The 21196-nt window shown below is 37.9% G+C and overlaps 1 protein-coding gene across 2 annotated transcripts in view; it reads right to left on the bottom strand.

The window, feature by feature from the left end:
• The window catches only part of LOC104152141 (V-type proton ATPase subunit S1), a 58880-nt gene that overhangs the window by 13711 nt on the left and 23973 nt on the right, over positions 1–21196 (bottom strand). For both annotated transcript variants that reach the window (XM_009687351.2, XM_009687350.2), the window contains exons 7-8: positions 18954–19039; positions 7–248 (exon numbers count right to left, since the gene is read on the bottom strand). In XM_009687351.2, coding sequence (XP_009685646.1) covers positions 7–248; positions 18954–19039 — 328 coding nt within the window. The remainder of the gene's footprint in view (positions 1–6; positions 249–18953; positions 19040–21196) is intronic.

Raw genomic sequence — 21196 nt, 5'->3', positions numbered from 1 at the left:
ACTCACGTTGTGTTGATGTCTGAGCACTCAGAGGAGGAAATGTCCACGTCCTGGGTTACAAACGTTATATTTGTCAAATCTATAGAAAGTGAATCATTGGCTTTGAGGCTGAAATTATTAGCGTAAAAAAGGATGCATGTGTAATTTCCATTGGTCACATTCAGTGGAGGATACGATAAACTGTCTTCCTCTTCAATGGCCATTAACCGTCTTCTTAAATCCCATGCCACCTCAGTTCTTCTGGAAATCTGGAATAATAGCACATTACCAATTCATTGCCTTTGCAAGAGATATGATATTGGTAATTGAACACAGAGCTTTACCATTCTATACTATCAGCTCAAATTCTTCTTCAGTCTGCAATGGACACCAATATTTATTATTGTCTATTTAATGGGAGGTATGGAGGGAAGTTGAATGGTGTTAACCTGCTTCCTGTAGTCAGGTATCCACATCTGAAAATAAGCACCACTAACACGAGGCAAATGAGTACAAAACTGTGTTAACAGTGCCTTGGGATAGTAGTGCCCATTAATGTTGACAGCTGGAGTAAACCTTTTTTTATTTTTTTACATAATAATATACTGGAAAATACCCTTTTTTTCTGTCATAAAATTACAAGAAAATTTGCCAGTTCAGTGACCACCCTCCTCAGGAACATTAACAGCTTTGGCATTCTTCATTTTCACAAGCATGAAAGAAGGTAGGTTACTGAACTATAATAGTTTTACTTTTAGAACCCTCTTATAGCTTCTGAAAAAAGATCTATGGCCATTTGGCTGATATGGTGAGCTCTTACAAAAAGGCTTCATTGCGCATATATTTGTTATCAGAAGGCTTCCATGAATTCCCTTGAATAGATAATGCCTTCTTATAAATGTGCCCAGAGCATCCTTGGCAAAAATGGTCTCACTGACGCCAGCGGTTAAAGTGAGATGACCTTGTTGGACGATAACTTTATCCTGTTGCTCATATCACACTCTACCTGATAACGGACTATTCCATCTGTTTTAGCACCCATGTGAGCTATACAACTTTGTAATCTACAAGTGACTTTTGCCCTTGGATAACTTTGGGATGCAAAGAATGAGAGGCATCACAGGAGTTACTAGAACTGTAATTATGTGGATCTATTGCCTGGAACCACTTACAGACAGTTTAAAGACAGGCAAGGACCACTTTTGCAGGCAAGGCTCTGTTGGCTAGAATGCAGGCTATAATATAGCTTTATAACCTTCTGTGGAGAGGAGCCCCAAGAGATTTTGTCACTTTAATTGCTGCTCACTAAACACTGCAGGCCATCTGCTATTTATGATGTTACTATACGGCTTTACAGATAACTGTCTCATTCTAGACACAAAGCAGAATGGGTTGAGTTAAAAACCTTTGACTAAACACTCAAATGAAGATTACCATCTTCTTCTCACATACATGCATACTTTATGAATTTTTTTTTAATTCAGAGTAGTGCCTTTTCAAGTACATCAGAACACACAGTATTTTAAATGAATACCGTTTTCTTTAAAAGAAGAATGTACAACAAAAGAAAATATTCAACTTTTGATATAAAACTTTTAATCTCCCCTTAGGCTCTCCTGCAATGTAATCATTTTATTTCAAACAGAGAAGAGGAGCTGAAGTCTAAATTATATCCTGCCTAACAACTGACTTCACGATGTGGGCCTTGCATTTCATCCAAAGAGAGCTTTAAAAACCACATGCTAATAGCTAAAAACAATGCTACATTGGAGACTGCAATTGGGCTAACTTTCAGTATTAGTTTTAAGTATGTTAAAATAAAAAGAAAGCTATTAGACTATATTCAGGACACTACAGCTTTATTTCTATTGCTCCGCTGGTAGCATTTTACCATGAAGCTCTCTCAAAAAGATTCCCTTCAGTCTCTGAAAAAGTATATAAACCAAGAACATTTACCCGTAAAAAGGGGTGCCAGGGACTGAGAAATCTTTGTTTCCCCTGACTAATTTTAGCCAATTTACCCATGCTGAAGAAGGGAGATAACAGGGCCTGCCAAACAGATTTCTAAAGCAGGTTTTGTTTCAAACACTCATGTTTGTGACTGAAAATATAGAAAGTCATAGACTGTGCAGCCCCACCTTTCCTTACTTGCACGACCACAGGTAGGACAAATCTGAGCCTGAAAGTATCACCTCTTGAGAAATGTCCCCAAACACTTACTGGCCTATATATTCACCACTTCACTCTGACGGTTTATTTTTATAAGTCTCAGGAATGTTACCTGTGGCTGAGGTAGTTTAGCACATTCAAAGTCAGGAAGCATTTCCTCACAAAAAATTATGCTTTGAGACTGAAAGGAAGATATGAAAAGCACCTCAACCTGGCACCTACCAGAGAACTGAGTATGGGAATCACTCCTTCTAGTTGACCTGCAATTCAAAGCTGAGAACTCCTTCAGTACATCCCTACCGCTATTTCAGACATGTTTTTTCTTATTCTTTTGTTGCTGCACAAATATGACTTTACTGAATTAAAATCATTCTCCACGTGCTATATATTTCATGCTAAACTACAAACGACGAGACACTTCCTTGAAAAATTATTATATTTATACTGAATTATTGTAAATCAAATTAGATTATTCATGAACAATCCACAGTGACAATGTCCTCAATCATTAAACTACATTTTGTTGTGTTGTTTATCACCCTCTTCCCTTTTACCTTATCTGAACCACGCTAGGTGTGACCAGCTCTCTTGTTTGGCTGGATTTACCAGAGACACTTTTGATCTCAGATGTGCAGTGAACAATCACAAGACCTCATTAAACAAGGCACGGAAAGTAATGAAATTTATCTTGTCTTAGATCCGAACTGGACTCTATGGTTACTAGCTGAACCTGCAATAGAAGTAGCCTGGACAAAATTCTTCCCTTTGATCTGTTTTGCAAGCCTCCTAATTCAGAATTATCTCTTTTGGAAAGGAGAAAGACAGCTGATCCAGCAACATTTTGATGCACCAACACTCTGATCTTTTTCAAAGCAAACAGACCTTAGATCCAAAAAGATTCTTTTGTTTTGTTGCTGCTGCTCTTTTTGTTGGCTGTTCCAAAATAAGATGGCTAGGGCAAGAAAAGAAGATTTAGGGTCATTTTATATATTTGAAATTACAAACAAATAGAAATTGAATGGTTGCAAACACATTTGAGAAGATATAAAATGCTGGGGAAATAAAAATTTCATTGGCTGAAATTATGAATGGTAATGAAACATAGAAATAAGCTACACGTTCCACTAGTTCCAAACTAGGATTTTTGGATATTAATTCAACAGATGGTTATGCATCTTGTCTCCATCTTGCATGTTCTTGAGTTTTTTAATGCCATGTTTAGGTGTGCATATCAATAAAAAAGATGTTCTGACGGTGTTCGTTGCTCCTTTTCATTTCTAATAACATGAGCCCATAATCATACCCTCTCTGTGCAGTCGCTGCTTTTACTGTTAACAAATAGAGGAAGGGGAAGGTCTTTCTATACTTTTAGGAAGGAGAGAGAGGGAGAAAGAAGGGCAAACTAAACTCCCCTCCCCTTTTCAGGTTGTATGTTTGCCTTGTTCCTGCCTCCATATCAGTATTGTGGATTGCATTGCATTCTCTGTACATATCATGCTCACATGGCAAATTGTAGTTTTTCAAATTTTAACACAATGCCTTAAATCCCAACTGTTGGAATCAGAAAACTGTAAGAATCTCAGGGTTTTTTTTTCATTAAAATTATAGTATAAGAATCAGATATTGCTTTTGAGTATCAAACTTTACTAATGCAGAAAAGAGCTTGTCAATATGTAGGTAATGTATTTCAAAAGCTTCGAAAACCAAAGATAAAAGCGCAAAATATATTGTGAAGGGGAGAGGGAGAACGCTTTGGGGTCACTTATGAATTTGAGTGTCCAAATCGTGAGGTGTAAAGTCTGAGGAGGGGAAGGCAGACAATGTAAATGTGCAACAAGCGCTACAACGGTACCTCAAAAGCACCAGCTATCTGAACTAGGTTTTATCTTGGTAGCTTAAACTGCTGTCTACCCTTTACTTAACACCAGTAATGCATTTTACAGGACGCCAGGCTAACTGTACACCTGAATGTGCTCAATTCACTTTAACGGGAATCTTTACAATTCTGTTTCACGAGCAATAATTCCTTTTAAAAATGATGACAGGAGACTGCAGTGTGCTGAGTAGCGCTGCTCCCAGCAGAATGACAGATCAGGTTACTTGCTAGGGTTTGGCTGTGGCATTTCGGAAGCCACTCAGCACTGCTATCCCAGCCAAGTAGCAGCGCATTTCAAATCCTTTTTCTGAAATTTCCATTTCAGTTTCTTTCACACCCAAACAGGTTGGCTATCCTCCATGTTTTCAAACTGATGGCACCACTGTAGAGAGCATGACCACCACCATTCCTGCCAATAGACTTGTTTTTGTGAAAGATACCATACCAAAAAACTGCAAGGCAGGCAATGGCTGCTAATACCTTACTGCAGAAGAGGATCAGCAGTTTAAAAGACAAACATTAGAATTTGATATTGCCCCAAAGATGTTCTCTCCAGTGTCGAGTTCAGAAAATTACATATATAGCAAACAGAAAGAACACATCTGATTGATTGATTGTAACTATTTCATTCATCCATTGGTGAAAAAACACAGCAAAACCGTGCTTTGACCTGTCAAAACCTAGAACATTAAGCAAACAGCTGCCAGTTCTATTTTTCATAGTTTGAACTTTTTACATTTTTATGATTACCTCTTTGTTTGGCTTCTTTTTTTCATCTAGACTATCTTAAAATATCATACCGTTTTTGGCCCTAGATTTCGCTAATCTTTTATTCCTTTTAAACCTCAAGAAGTCGCCTTCTGTTTTATGGAGTGGACTGGATTCATCCTAAATCATGTAGAGATTTAGATCTCAGCATGACATGAGTAGGATGCAGAATGAGGAAGGCTTCTTCATCAGCAAGTCAAAGACCATTTCCTAGACTTTTAAAGTGGAAGGAGAAGCGTGACCTTGTTAGCAGGTAATAACCCTACCTATTAAGTGAACTACACATATAATAATTCTACTTCGTAAGTGAACTACACATATTTTATCATCTACAATGCTTCCCAAGTCTTATTGTTTGAATTAATTTATCAATATAAAATATGATTAATGAGATACTCCCTGTCCATCATCTACACAGATGTGAAAATAGGGATGGATTGAAAAAAACCTTGATCAAGCTCAAATTCAGATGCAAGCTTTGATGCAGCAGCAACGGTCTCTCTTGCTAAACTGCAAAAGATCTTACCTGCCTGCAACTACTTTCGACTTTTGTTCCTTGTACCTCAAAGAGAAACAACCAAAATTTGTGGTTTGCTGCAGCTGAACCCTGAGGACATTTCAACTGCATCTTTCATCAGGAATGCTTGTATGGTGTTCTGGTTATACACAGAATCTTCTAAACATTTTCAGGGGAGTCACTGCTTATCAGGATCTACCAAAACCTCATTTGAATGCACTTTTCTTGCATCTATCTCATTTCATATGCTGGTTTATCACAAATTCAAGCTATTTTTTCAAATCTGAAATTTTTGCTCATGCTTAAATCACCGACTCAGCCTGAAATTTTATAACTTGCGTGTAATACAGTAAAACTTACATATCTGATAACTGCACAAATCCCAAATAACTAATCTACAAAACTGGAGGGCCTTCCTCCTATTTTTTTTTAACTTGAATGAAGAAGGGATGGACAGTATTACATGTTACATTTAAAATTTAGTAGGTTTTTAAGGAAAGTAATTTGGAACTTTAAAAATTTACACATCATTCTTACAGTTCCTTGGGTCTTTCCACAGTAAATGATGGTATACTAGTAAGCTATTTAGATTCCACTGGTCAGATTCTCCCCATAAAAAGTGTGTTCAATGTGACAATACCATTCTTTGCTTTCAGCATCTCCATTTCTGATAACTCTTTCAGAGAAAATAGAGAAAGCCAGAACTTACTAAAGGAGCCTGTTGAGGGGCATCTGGCTCTATCTTTTTAGCTTGATGAATCACAAGGCAAAGGCCAGTAATACTAGCAAACTGGATTTCCTGGATAGGGAAGTTTTATTAAAACACTTTTTTTCATTTAAAAAAATAATCTACTCTGCTTTGCTGCACTCAGTAATCCACTTAATTTTTCTGACAATAGTGTATGTAAGCTAGAATGCATACATATAAATGAAAATCACATCAGAAGGTCTAGACAAAGTTAACCTTAGAACGAACATCAAATACCCTTTGGAAGATTATCATTGTTTCTTTCTTCTGGATATACATTTTCCCCTTCCAGGTTTCTTTCAAAATAGCCGTTTTTACACTGAAGCTTAGTTAACCCTTCCAGATACATCTCAGTCAATGTCATCAATCTCAGTTTAATAATTTGCTTCCTCTGCTGCAAATTTCTAACCCACCAATTCAAACAAAGTGAGTCCAAAATATACAGCCTTTGCTAGCAGTTGGATGGAACTGCCACTCCTGTGGCCTGTAATTATTGACCCATCATGATACCTTCACATTAAACTTCGGAAATCTGAACCTTATCAGGTGAGTGGGATTAGAAAACAAAGACCAAATTTCTTCTAGCACACCTGCAGGACTGACTGTACTTGCAACCCAATGCCTATAGCTGTTCTTACCCTATAGCCAAGCTTCTCTCGCCAGGTAATAGGCAAGCTTGGCTTTGGGGTTGATTCACCCACAAGCAATTGCTCCTGCTGTCGGTATGCCCCGACCAAAATTCTGGAGCAATGGCAAGGAAAGCGTATACTGGGGAGAAAAAAGGAGTTTTCAAGAGTAAGGTGGCAAAGTGGAATTTAATATTCACCTTGCAAGAGTTCTGCTCAATCAAAAGGCAAGAAATCCTCCTTATCCTACAGGATATTGTCAGTGATTTGGCTGAAAGTGCCAGAGGCAGATACATCTAGGTGCTAGAATACTTGGGGTTTAACTTACATACTGTAGTGCACTAAAATGTATACTGATGCCTTTTAAATTTATGACTCATTAAGTATTTATCTGTGAAGTCACTCAATCATCTGGGTTAAAACAGAAATCCCACACATCACATCACAGAAGAAATACAGCTGCAATGTTGCATTAAAACGGTAAACACTGAGGCTTTTGTAAGATGATGAGGACAAAACAAGGACAAAATACGCCATGTAATACCCAATTTGATGTCAGTCCCCACTTGATAGTTTAACTGGTAAGTCTGGATTTTACAGCAATGCTTCTATTAACAAATTAAATAAGTGGCCTGTGGCATTTTGTCGGGAAAAGGTTTCTTGCCATATTTACTCAGGATGTGTCTACCAGTGACACCAAGGATATATGTCACACTACAACCCCATATTAGAGATTCCCATGCTAGTCTGGAGTCAGCTTGTAAGCCTACACGAATCAGTGGAGCACTGTGATACTCAGTTGGATCCCAGAAGGCATAGTGCCTTGTCAACCTGGTGCTGGGCTAATTTGCTGCTTCTCCTGCAGCATCCCAGGCTCTCAAACGGGCGAATAGTCTGGTGACTCATCTGGCCAGCCGCAGGGCCCTCTCTCTGTTACCTCTGGTTCTGTGGCAGTTTGGCTGCTGCTGACTCAAGTGACTGTACAGCATTGCATTGCTCTGAGTTAAGAGATCTGCCTGTACTGGGTGAATTTCCCCAAAAGATACTAGCTGCACAAGTTTCTCTAATCCATTGATTTTCTAATTTGACAGCTTTCTAAGCCAAAATGATAAAAGATACCATATATTTACTGACTGAAATCTCATAGAATTTAAACTCAATCAGCTACAAGGGATGGGGTAATATGATCCTTGAGAAGAACAAGAATCTATATTTTAATACACATGCACTTCAGTAACAAACTGTCAACACCTTGTTAGCACCTTGGCCTAGTTCTTAGCTTTGTCTGCTGAAGCTCTAGTGCGCAATCCTTACAACAACTTGTGAACTTGCCTTGCACGCCAGGTTGTTAGATTTTTATGGAAAAGCCTGTAGTATTTAATAATGGTAACTTTTCAGTGGAACTGCCCATCACTACAACAAGGATACATTTCTCTGTTAAAGTCTATAAAAATGCTTGAAAATTGCACAAAAGGTTATCATCCTCTATTCTAATTTTAGAGACATGTATTCTGCATTTATGACTCTAATGGCTGCATATGAACAGTAGCAATGTATGGATAACAATGGCACCTCTTTCCTGCTGCATATGGCAGCAATTCATTAGCTGATGGCTTTGAATAGAGGTCTGAATCTCAGACAGCCTAAGAGAATGTAGAGAAATGCACAACTATTACATGCTCAAATACAGTAGATCTAGAATCGCCCAACAAAATGTCTTCCTGCCAGAACACACTGAATTTTTAAAATAGAAAATTTCTGCGGACTATATAAAATGACTGACTTATTTTCTAAAATAAAAATAAAGCTAGAATATGAAATAACAGCTGAAACTAAAAGGAAATAATTCTTCTAGTTTCAACTGTGTTACAGAATGGATGAACTAAAACTTGGATGTTTATTATACTGCCTCTAACCTTTAGATCACACATACACTTCCCAGAATCAGAAATACTCCTAAAGAACCTGTATTTTACTGATGATTGTCAAATTTTTATGTCATATAGTGGTAAAGTGCATCTTTGTTCCTCTCACAGCTATTTCTTTAGCATAGATGACAGAGGCTGCACTAGAAATGAAATGGTGCAGGATTTAAATGCTTTTGCCAGTCCATGGGGCAACTTTGTAGTTGCACCAGAAGTTCCTTTTTCCAGGTTTTGTTTATTTAATTCATAAACTGAAAAAGAAGACAAGAAAGTATTGCAGGTAGATGCCTAGGGCAAGGCTGTTCTGACCACATGCATTAGCTGCCTAGCCAGAGTACAGAGCTCCTTGCACTTGTATGAGCAAGCCGAGAGGAAACATATATGCTGTGATCCTTTGCCTAGGTGAGATGGTTTCCTATTTCTAGCCCCTTGTTTCTCCAAAACAGGAACAGGCGCCCACCTCTTAGGTGGGAGGGCATTCTGAGTTCCCAGAGGCAACTTAGCGGATCCTTACTCACAGGGATCTTGAAGGAAATCCAATCCATTTCATTACACTGAAAATAAGGAAAACTGGACCAGGAACAACCTACCTCATTTCCAGCTGACTAGCCGCTTTTTATTATGGATATCCTGACTGCCAATAGAATAATGATTTATGTGCAGCAGCCATCTGTTCAATGTGGCCTTTATTTTTGTATTTCAAAAGCTGCAACCCTACAGCCACCTAATAAACAACAGTGAAGAGGAAAGTCCATCAGTTTCCTTTACTAGAGCTTTCTTTAGTCTGTCGGCTGCTTCTTCTGGCTCATGGCCTTTAGTTAAAAAAGTTACACATTACCATTTACATTCCTATGACAGAGAAATGCTATGTCAATATCCCAACCTTCCACTGCCAAATTAAGACATAAGACTAGTGAAACTGTCAGACCAAAAGTCCATCTAGCTCACTGTCACTGCTGATTGTGACCAGCAGAACAAAAATGAGAAAAGGGTAAATAAAAACAGCACTTGTCCCGGAATATTCCCTTTCATTCCTGTAATCTTTGGGTTAGAGACTTTCAGAGCTGAATGTTGTCCTCTGATATATCTCTCTTCCATTAGTTTACCAAATCAATGAAATACAAAACTGTGTAAAGTGAGAAAACAGCTCAATTTGTTTGTTTCAAGGCATTTGGTGCTCTTGGTTTCCTGTGCTATGGCCTGTAAGTGGTCCTAACAGTGAAGAGCAGCCAGAAACAGTGAATAATTATTTCCCATTTAGCCGGTCCATGCTACTGGAGATTTCATTTATGTCTTAAAATTTATTATTTCCCTCTTTCATCCTGTTGTTCTACTGTATCCCTTTACAGATGGGGTAGCCACAATCACACACAGTGCTCTAGTTGCAAACTTGCAGTCACTAAGGACTTACATAGCGAAATAACTGAAGCTTTCCATTTTTTTTCCTTTTCCTTTCCAAATAATTAGTAACATTCTGCTTGCTATTCATCCTGCTCTTGAGTGCTGTGACGTTCCAAGAAATCCACCCACAATCACACCATAATCTCTTTTCAGGGAAGTAACAGCCACTCATCACAATGTAATAGGCATATTTAAGGTTTTCCTTATGTGTGTTGCTTTCCATTATGTTGACTATCATCTGCCATTTTATCACCTAGTAACTCACTGTTGAGAGTTGTTTCTCCAGCTTGTCAGTAATCAACAAACTACAGCACCTTTAGACTTCAGCCCCTTTTGCATACTACTACTGATTGTATTGAACAGCACAGGAATCAACATAAATCCTCACGGAATTCCACTAGTAATTACACTCCACTGTAAACATTGACCCTTATTTTTAGCTTGTGTTTCCTATCTTCAAAGTTTTTTATTTATGCACAAAAATAATTCCACTTCTTACTCAATGAGAAAACTAATTTCTTTAGTAGCTTTTGGTAAGGTATGCTGTCAAAACCTTAAAAAACGTAATCAGACTGCAGCAACAGGATCATTTTTACCCACATATTTTATGGCTCTGTCATAGAAAGGAACACTGCCATCTCAAAGTACACTGAAGCTATGCTATATCTCCTCCATATATCTACATTCTTTCCATTTTAGTTTCAACCACTTTGGCCAGTATGGCTTCCTGGTTATATTTCTCCAGAAATACGGAGCCTCTTTTCAAACCTCTTGTCACACTTCCACAACCCCAGATTTAGCCTCTGGGATTAAGGCTAAATTAATGTATTAAATATTTACATATGTATGTATACGTATGTATACATTAATAATATACATTAATGTATATATAAAAGTTATACATTATGCATTATGAATCATGACAATTGATAGTTTTATAGTTTCTTATTTTAGTTTCTTTAAGATTCTTAGGTGAAAATTTTGCGATCTTGATGATATGCTACTATTCATGTTATTGTTTGTTCTGAAATGTCTTCTACTATCATCTTAGCCACAGCAAAGTTTTCGAAGCTTGATGATTACTAAAAAAGTGTTTGATGTGAGAACTTCTCTATGTTCCACCACAGAGGTCATCAATGCACAGATTCATTTGGTTTTGTGCTGTCACATATTTTTCTGACTTCTATTTGATTAGATCCAATGCTCTGTTAAAGACTTCCTGTCTAACGTGTTTTTCATTAGTTTGTACGTCTTTTGCACATTATTACTCAGAATCTCTTTAGTTTGCCTTGTGATTTTGCACTTAACTTGCAAGAATTTACATTCCTTTTCCTTTTCTTTACGTGTGCAAGCCTTACTTTGATTTTTTGAAGCATGACTTTATTACCTCTATTAGCCTCACCACTTTCACTCTGTTGTTTATCATGTGAGAGTTTGGGAGGTTTCCTTGGGGGTGGGGGCAAAGAGGTGGTCTTTCAAAAACAGGTTTACACATAGTTCGAGCTTTTCATATATTCTCTTTCAACGGTTTCTACTCTAACGACAAACATTTTACTCTTTTAGCTGATGATTTTAACTCCTGTTCTACAAGCTTGGTTTTCTGTATAATTCTTTTTAAAAATTATATATTTTTATGATGGATATTCTGGATTTCTTCCTTCCTTTATAATTAAGTACCCAATGGTCACTACTACAGAATGAGCATTGACTTTGATCTTGAAAAAGGCCTGGATACTGCTCAGGACTAAAAGTTGCTTCTTCTCTTGCAGGATTTCTGAGAAGTTGTTCCAACACTCATTCACTTAGAATCTCAAAACCTAACCTCTGCATGATAGCCTGCCATGACCTTTATGAAGTCTCTCTCTGAGAATTATTGTATGTTTTCTTTGCAGCATCTCTTGCCTCCTGTAGCATTTCAGAGACCAGTCACTGTTTCATTTGTGTGAACACAGTATAATGCAACACCTTTTCTATTTAGACATGTAGGTAGAATTCACTTGACTGAACTTTTTATGTCTACAACACAGGCGGTCTTGTGGTCTGCTTGTGTTTAGGCTATCATTTTGGTCAGTTAAGTGGGTCAACATAGTAGAGTTTACAGGACAATTCACCAAATCACACGTTTGTGTCTATGGCATCTTTCGTATAAATTCAGATCACTTGGATGCTCTGTACAGTCTTAGTCTTCCAAGACCGTCTGGTAATTGTTGAATACTTATCTTTCTCAATCTGAATCCATAGTAGCTTTAAGATACAGCAGCGCTCCTTCACTCACCTATTCTGTCATTCTTATATAATTTTTATCCTGGCATTTTCCTTACAGAAAGCTTTTAACATGCCTGTTATATCAATATCCTTGTTTACAGTTAGACATTCCACATATTCTATCTTACTTTTAGGCTTTTACCGTAATTTTGACCTGATTGCTTATTTTTATGACGTTTGTCTATGTATGAATATACATTTAAGAATATTCTTTGCAGTTTTTTATCTGCATTGTATCAATTTCTGTATTTTCTTTTTTTCTATGACAGAGCTTTTATGAACATATCCCTCGCTTCCACCACTCCATGTCAGCTTTCCTGGTCTTTAGTTTTAATCTCCCTTGACTCCCTTGTAAGTCTCTAATTTGGTTTATATGGAATGCTATACAAAGAGGCTGCATCTACAGAAGCAACTGAAAATAAAAATAAAATAAAAAAATTAAAAAAAATAAAAATAGTTAAGCGAATCTTAATGTCTATGCCTAAAAGAGTAGTGCAAAGTCTAGGGTTAAAGGTGAAACACTAGCTTGCAGTTATTTCCCTGAATTCCACACTAGCACATGGAATGAATCATAGAGAATTGCTAGCAAGCATTTCTCACCTCCTCAACACGCAATTTCCAAGATAATTTGACTGTTATGTTCATTCTTTTTCCCCTAGAGTGACATACAGCTGGCTTCAACCAGCCTCAAGCAGTTCTTTTGTAATTATTTAAAATGACTCTAGCTCTAATAAGTAGAAAAATCTGAGTTAGCTGGGAAATAATTAAGTGCATATTCCTCACCTACAAGTTAAAGTTTATTTTTACTATAATGGAACTCTTAAAGCTGGAGGGAGAGGAGGAAAGGATGAGCAATTTCAGTGGTTTCTTCTTGCACTGATGCCTTATTATATCACGTCAAACTATAATTGCTCCTCAAATATGAAGAACTCGAGCGTAAATGAGTAAGGAAATTCCCATACTCACTGATGCATGAGGACATCCATTCTACAATCCCAGCTCTAGCAAATGGCTTTATAAATGGCATTTTGCTAATGTCTGATTCATGGGAAAGTTCCCATTATAATGTCTGATTATGTTAAACAGTTAAAAACAGTCCCTTAATCAGACGTCCATAGAATTCAGGTTGCTGGTCTCTGAGTGGGACCAAAGAGTCAACAAAAAGGTCCAAAAGAAACTACCTGAAGTAGGTAGCTTTTAAAATGAAGAATGAAGCAGTCCAAAGCCCAGTGCAGCAGAAATTATATGGAAATGTGAAGGCAGAGGAGAAGGTTTAAACAGCACTTCCCGACAGTGGAGTCAGAAAAATGGATATCAACTGGCAGGTGGCCATAAATCTCCTTTTGGCAATATGTGGTTCTTCAGCATGGTAATTTTAATAGCATTCAGCTAAACCAGGAAAAAAACACCAGCTGTAGAACTGTCTTGAAGAAGTTTGAGGAGCAAACTTGTAAAAATATGACATGGACACTAAGAGAACCTGAAGTATGTGAAATACAATGAGATTTATGATTGATTCAAGGCATGTCTATCTTTCAGTCACTTTTTAATCTCTCCAGAGGGAGACTTATGATGCAGTCTTACGATGACACAGGTGAAATTATGCATTACAACGACAAACCAAAACCAATTAGCACCATGCTCAAGTATGAGGCGTGACTTTGATCACAGTCTCCACGAACACAAAAATTCATATATTCCCGAGAACTCCACATTAGCTGAAACTATCATAGACCATTTATGAGAGTGGCAGGAGGAGCTTGTAAGCATTCATCAGAGAACACAGAAGTTATTTCTCTAGCAACTAATGTGAATGAGAGCTGGCTGGTGAAAAAGAGCAGAGTAGACTCCCATAACATCCTTTGGTTAGACTTGTTTCCTCAGTTCTTCACATCCTCCTCCCTTATGAGGCTTTGGGAATTCCAGGACACGAGAGGACGCTCTGCTCAGACAGGAGGCAGCAGGGCACAGTAGCTTGGGCCAGTGCCTCTCCTGGTCTTGCTCATTAGAGCTGGGAGCCCTCCTTCATCCCCAGGGTCTCATTCTCCAAGGGGACTGAGGAAGACAGGAAATTTTCCCTCTGGAAGGAAAACTACTTCCAGATGCAAGAATGAACCCAGGACTGCAGAATGTTTTGATTCTCCTACAGAAAAAAGCTATCGAATGACTTTCAAGGAGTAGAAAGTTCTTGGTAAGAGATTCCTCAAGTCTTGGGAGTAATTTAAAAGTTTGCTCAAGTTTTTTTAATACACATGAAGATCGAAAACGTTGAGTGAGATTTACCTGACTATATGTATAGAGCTGATCAAAGCATGTAGACTGCCTTTACAGTTTTCAGAGAGAAATCAAACGGTGAGTTTTAGCTTATCCTGCAGCAGACAACTACAAAAGAGGTCAGAGGAATTACACTGTAAAAACACCTCTCTCTCTTGATTGTACGGAGAGCCTTGGTTGATGACTTCAGAGGCAGACATCTACATTTCAAATGTCCAAAATTAAGCGACAAAAATCAGTGTCAGAGTAACTCAGCCAGACCACAAAGGCAAAGAGTTGTAAGAACTGACAGTTGCTTTGTTGGAGGAAGGTAGCTTTTTTATAACAGAATGCGATATACAGAGGAATCAGTAACTGGTTCATGAAACCATTTCATCTAGGTCAGCAACCATCCACTGTTTCAGGGTCTTAACACCCTACCAACTTCAAATCTTGACATTGGAACAGAACAGGAACTAGCCTGCATAAATCTCCATCTTGCACTGCAGTTGTTAACTGATAACTACTATAACCCAAAGGGATCTCCGTGGCTACCCTGACTAAAGCAAACAGCTCTTCCTCGACAAGTCAGAAAAGAGACTCAATCACAGGAGAGTTCAGCTTCTTATCCCATTAATTCATTTTCTGTGAGGCAAATTCCAGTCTGGAATCTTGTTCAATATATACATCCCTTATAGTTGTTTTTCTCTCTTTTGAGACAATGAAGGATGAACAGATATAACAAGAAGATGCTCTGAAGCCATTAACTGTCCATCATCAAGAAGGTAGAGCTATCCAAAGAGAAATAACCTCTTAGCTCTAGTGTACGGGAGCTTCATTGCGTAAAATGAATTTACCTGATCAGAAGGGGCTGTCTTTTTTTGAAAAATACTCATTTTCTTCATCAGTGGGGAAAAAGCTACTTAGTAAATGCAAATCTTTCATATTAAGTGATTGGTATTGATTTTCAAATGTACTGAGTAATGTAAAATCTTCTCCCATATGATCAAAGTCTTTACTTCCCATATATAATGATCTTCTCAGTTATCACTGGGGAGTGACCCCGTTAACTCCTGGATAATAGAATACAGCCTTTATAGCTTAAGCAGAAGGAATCAGTCCTTTAGCTTATGGTTACAAAACAGTTCACGTCTTCAGTAGCTCAAGCACAGGGAAAGATATGCAATACATACTGAGAAGAGGTTATATGCAAATGTACAGACAGATCAACCCCTCAAACGTAGTTTTCCTTTTGCCTCTCCTACTCTGTACAGAAGCTGATAAACTTAAATGTGCTGCAGTAACTTAAATGTGCTGCAGTAACTTAAAAGTATTGTGAAAAAAATACTTTAAGTAGTTTTATATGGGCTTGAATTTACAGAATTAAGAAAAGTTTAACAGGTTAGTTTTTCAAATGCAGAACATTTTAAAATAAATGCTTTAATTATTTAAAAGTATTCCAATTTCTCAAATTAAGTTATTTAATTTAAAAAGCCTGTTGAAATATGCATGAATTTTAAAATTCAATAGACTTTTAACATTGCTACAAAAATTCCTCCTTTTGACACCAATTCTTTCATTAATTAGAAATATTTTTCTTTCCCATTGTTCCAAATGCAAATTTGCAGCTAAGAACGGCCATCTCCCTTTCATTTCAAACAGTAAAGACCTGGAATATCTTTTTTTTCCTTTTTGGATCTTCATAAAAGATCAACGCTGTACTTACAAGAAAAGCGGGTCAGAACTCCTGGAGACTCAAGCCCTCTCCTTTACCACAAGAAATGTGGTAAAAGAGTATCAGCATGAATTCACAAAGGGGAAATCATGCTCAACCAATCTGATTGATAGCCTTCTATGATGGAAGGACTGGCTGGGTAGATGAGGGGAGAGCAGTGGATGTTGTCTACCTGGACTTCAGCAAGGCTTTTGACACTCTCTCCCATCACATCCTCACAGGCAAGCTCAGGAAGTGTGGGCTGGATGAGTGGACAGTGAGGTGGAGGGAGAACTGGCTGGATGGCAGAATTCAATGGGTTGTGGTCAGTGGCACAAAGCCTAGTTGGAGGCCTGAAGCTAGCGGTGTCCCCCAGGGGTCAGTACTAGGTCCAGTCTTGTTTAACTTATTCCATCAATGACCTGGATGAAGGCACAGAGTGCACTCTCAGCAAGTTTGCTGATGATACAAAACTGGGAGGAGTGGCTGATACACAAGAGGGCTGTGCTGCCTTTCAGAGGGGCCTCGACAGGTTGGAGAGATGGATAGAGAGGAACCTCATGAAATTCCACAAAGGCAAGTGCGGGGTCCTGCACCTAGAGAGGAATAACGTCATGCACCATTTCCAGGCTGACCTGCTGGAAAAGGACCTGCTGGAAAAGGACCAGGTCCTTCTGCCGAGAAGGACCTGGGAGTGCTGGTGGACAACAAGTTGACCATGAGCCAACAATGTGCCCCTGTGGCCAAGAAGCGCAATAGCATCCTGGACTGCATTAGGCAGAACATTGCCAGCAGGTCGAGGGAGGTGATCCTGCCCCTCTACTCAGCCCTGGGGAGGCCTCACCTGGAGTACTGTGTCCAGTTCTGGGCTCCCCAGGACAAGAGAGACATGGAGCTCCTGAAGAGAGTCCAGCAAAGCGGTACTAAGATGATGAAGGGATATGGAGCATCTCTCCTATGAGGAAGGGCTGAGAGAGCTGGGCCTGTTTAGCCTGGAGAAGAGAAGACTGACGACGGATCTGATCAATGTGTACAAGTATCTGAAGGGAAGGTGGCAAGAGGATGAGGCCAGCCTCTTCTCTGTGGTGCTCAGCGACAGGACAAGAGGGAACAGGCACAAACTAAAACACAGGAAGGTCTATCTGAACATGAGGAGAAACCATTCATTCCTGTGAGGGTGACTGAGCATTGGAACAGGTTGCCCAGAGAGGTTGTGGAATCTCCTTCCTTAGAAATATTCACAAGTCATCTGGACACAATCCTGGGTAAAGTGCTCTAGCTGACCCTTCATGAGCAGGGGGGTTGGGCTGGATGATCTCCAGAGGTCCCTTCCAACCTCAACCATTCTGTGATTCTGTGAAAAATAACAGCACTGACAATAGCAACGTGAACTTCCTGATACTCTGCCTTCATACTCTCACTCTCGTCTCGAAAACCCATCGCTGGAAATAAGGTTAGCAAGGAAGATTATCAAAGAGAGTTCTTGTTTTCCTTCAGTTAAAGTAGCCTTTTGCCTAGGGTCTGAAAGGGTCATTCTGATCACCTTGATGGATAGCCGCTGGTTCAAGATCCTACTTCCCTGCAAAAATATAGATCAATTCTAATTGAATACATAACACCTTTGAGGTAGCCATCCACTTTTAGTTTAAATAAAATTTATAAACAAAAGTCAAGTTGACTTTTACTCTTCTTTGGATAAGCTAAATATGTTTCACTCCATATCTCTTTAAAGCAAGTTTTCCATGCCCTGAATTGTACTTAATGTTCCCCTTCTGATATCTCTCCATCTTTCCAAGATCCTGTCTACAGTGTTCACACTCACACTAAACAGAGAATTCCAGTAATTATTTTCCTGTTGCGTATGACAAGGAAATTATAATTTCTGTATTCTCAGTAACACTATTCTGAGTTTGAATTCAAAGCTCAAATTAAATGAAGCATCATCTTGGGAGCTCAGATGTGTTATCCACTGGAACAGATAATTTCCTTTCAATTCCTTTCTGTTTTTTAGGATACAGTCCATCCCTCCTACGACTCTCTTCAACAGGAGCTGCATTCTGTTTTCCTCAAGGCATGACTGTCTTCCATTTAATTGCATTAAAATATAAATATTGCTTGATTATAACCAGTAGCTCATATAAAACAGATAATTCTGCATAAATAACTTTTCCCCACTGCTACTTACTGCTAACATGATTTGATGTCATCTACAAACAGTGTTCTGACTATCATCAAGGGTGTAAATTATGAATTTTGGGTTCCAGTTGTAAATACTAAATATTGACTAGAAGGAATGAAACCACCAATTAATTTAAGCCTTCAATTAATTAACAGCACTCACTCTTCACTGGCCTGGCCTAGACATGAATCAGCCACACCGAGAAAAGCCTGATAAGTTAACCAAGTCTCCACATAGAACATATTATACAACTGTAGAGTTAAATGGAAAAAAAAATCTAATCCTACCTTACTTAAAAATAATATGTTCTAAAGACAAGTAAGATGTACCAGATTCATAGTCTCCTAGAACTGCAAGACTTCAACAGTTCTGTGATAGAGCTATTGCACATGAAAATTCAAGCAATCGTTTTTGGTCAAAACCTCACATAATATAGATTTTTTGGTTGTGTAATCATGTACAGCATTTCTCAGTAAATATTAAGTTGTTAGATGCCAAAAATTTGACAGTTCTAAGCACTGAATATTACTCACCCTTGAAGGTCTCATTGCAGTATAAATTACTGAAAAATGAATCCCTCGTTCCTGTAGACCCATGATCAGTCTTCCAATTATTTTATCTGTAAAAAGAAACTTGTATACTTTAACAGACTCTGTCAGTTGAGAAAACTAAAATCCTACAGTTATTGGATGTAACAAGCTAGATGTTTACACTTAGTTTATTTACACAATTTAGGTGCTGCAACCATTTATATGACAACTTCTACAAACAGTATAAGACATGTTCAATGTCTTGAGAAATTCACAGTTCCAATCACACAAGATAAAGCAAACACATTATAGCAGTTCAGATAAAGGGGTAATTTTGAAGCCAACAAGTATAGTAGAAGAATAACTGAAAGACTGAACTTTTGGAAATTAAAATTAGGAGCAGGAGAATCAATTAACAGATGAGAGCAGGATGCATACACGGTTTGTCAAGTGACTAGTTAATAAATAATAATGCTGAAGTAGTATCAGCTTGTGAATTACAAAGTACACAGAATAAATGATCACTGAGAAGCAACTCAAAATATTGGTAGAGACAGGGAAAGACAGGTAAAGTCTGATTCTGTACCCTCAACTGGATATGGAAAATTTTGCTATTGACTACAATGGAGGTCAAAGTAAAACTATGTTGGAATATTTCTGGAAAATGAAGGAAAAGTCAAGTCCAGAAGCAAAGGGTTTCAGCTTGGCTTTTATATTTAGAAGAACTAAAGAAAATACCTGAGTTCCCAACCCTTTTCTCTTGCCAAACTTTTACTAGAATTTTCAATAAGGTCCAAAGAGCTCTCTACAGAAGATTCTCTTTTAGTTCTGCAACCACAGGTAGTTATGACAAATATTTATGATTCATAAATGTTTTCGACCGTTATGCAGAACTACTAAGATCTACTTATGATAAGGAGCATAATAGTTGTGAATCAAGAATGATTATTAGTGTTGTCATTAGGGCTGATAAAGAAATAAGCCAGCAGACTAACATTTAGTTTATCAGTGTCTTTCCACTTCTCATCCACAAAACATTCTAATGAGTGGATATTTTATAACCGAGACAAACAGACTGCTCAGATTTCAAGGGCATACTTTACAACAACTGTATTTCGTTTTCATGTATTAGTAGCAGATCTTATTTTATTACCCTTTTTAACCTATTACACTTACAGTAATTATGACTAAGAAAAACTCTTAATTTTTGTGCAAATGCAAGTATTTTTTTGTGTAGGTTTTTACTAAATTGATTTCCTCATTTTAGTCAAGAATCATAGCTATGTAAAGCTCACTTTTAAAAGTTATCTTTTAAAGCGTCTACTATAAGAAGCAGAGATTTGCTCAGAAAACAACTGTTTATGCATTACTAGTGTATCTATTTTGGGAATAAGGGTCTAAGGAATTACATAACGTGAATTTTATGTTCTATATGCACAGAGAGCAACTTATGCTGAAAATTATCAGGCGCCTCAGTTAAAATTTGTGGAAGGAATACTGCTACATAGCTAAACACATAGGTTTTGTTTGTTTTTCCTTTCATTGAAACAGCTGATTGTATTCTGAAATCACACATTATTTCCATTTCACTTCAATAATGAGCTATGTGTAACTATAGTTACAAATAAAATTTGTAACTCTTGCCTTTCAGAACATTCTAGAGGCAATGCATTCATTCAGAGAAGCTGCTGCAAACATACTTATGACCATCAGGTTGATACAGATCTTCATTCACCTGTGACCAGAACTCCCCCAAGCCCTATTGTCCACATTGCTCATGAAGTATTTGCAAGTTCTTCAAGGAAAAGGGCTTAGATTTGTCTGCCTTATCTCATAGCACCTAAATTACACGCCTACATGAGAACATTAGTTATCCAGGACCCTCTCTGTAGAAGAAAAAGAGGCATCTCGAAATGGTAATTTTGACAGTAGAGTAACTTTAGAGTGATCCTAATGTAGGTTTTATTTTAACTACGATGAATCAAGGAAACACTATGTAGATCTAGGAATGTAAAAAGTGTGTCCAGAATGACCCCATCTAGTTAGCATAATTCCCTGCTTCTGTGTCCTCAAGGAAGGATTAAACCTTTCTCGCCTAGTGGAGACACAACCCTTGAATTTCACCAGGGAACTGCAAGATTAGTGCTATTATTAATTTCTAATCTATCACAATTTCTTTGTGTGATTTTACACATGGAGAGAAGGGGTAGAAGAAAGAAACTGAGATGAAATGATCTGGAAGAAGA

The sequence above is a fragment of the Struthio camelus genome, chromosome 1, assembly GCF_040807025.1.
Source record: "Struthio camelus isolate bStrCam1 chromosome 1, bStrCam1.hap1, whole genome shotgun sequence".
In the NCBI taxonomy this organism is placed as follows: Eukaryota; Metazoa; Chordata; class Aves; order Struthioniformes; family Struthionidae; genus Struthio; species Struthio camelus.
Note: the sequence above shows the minus strand (reverse complement) of the source record. Positions and strands in the feature narration are given on the sequence as shown.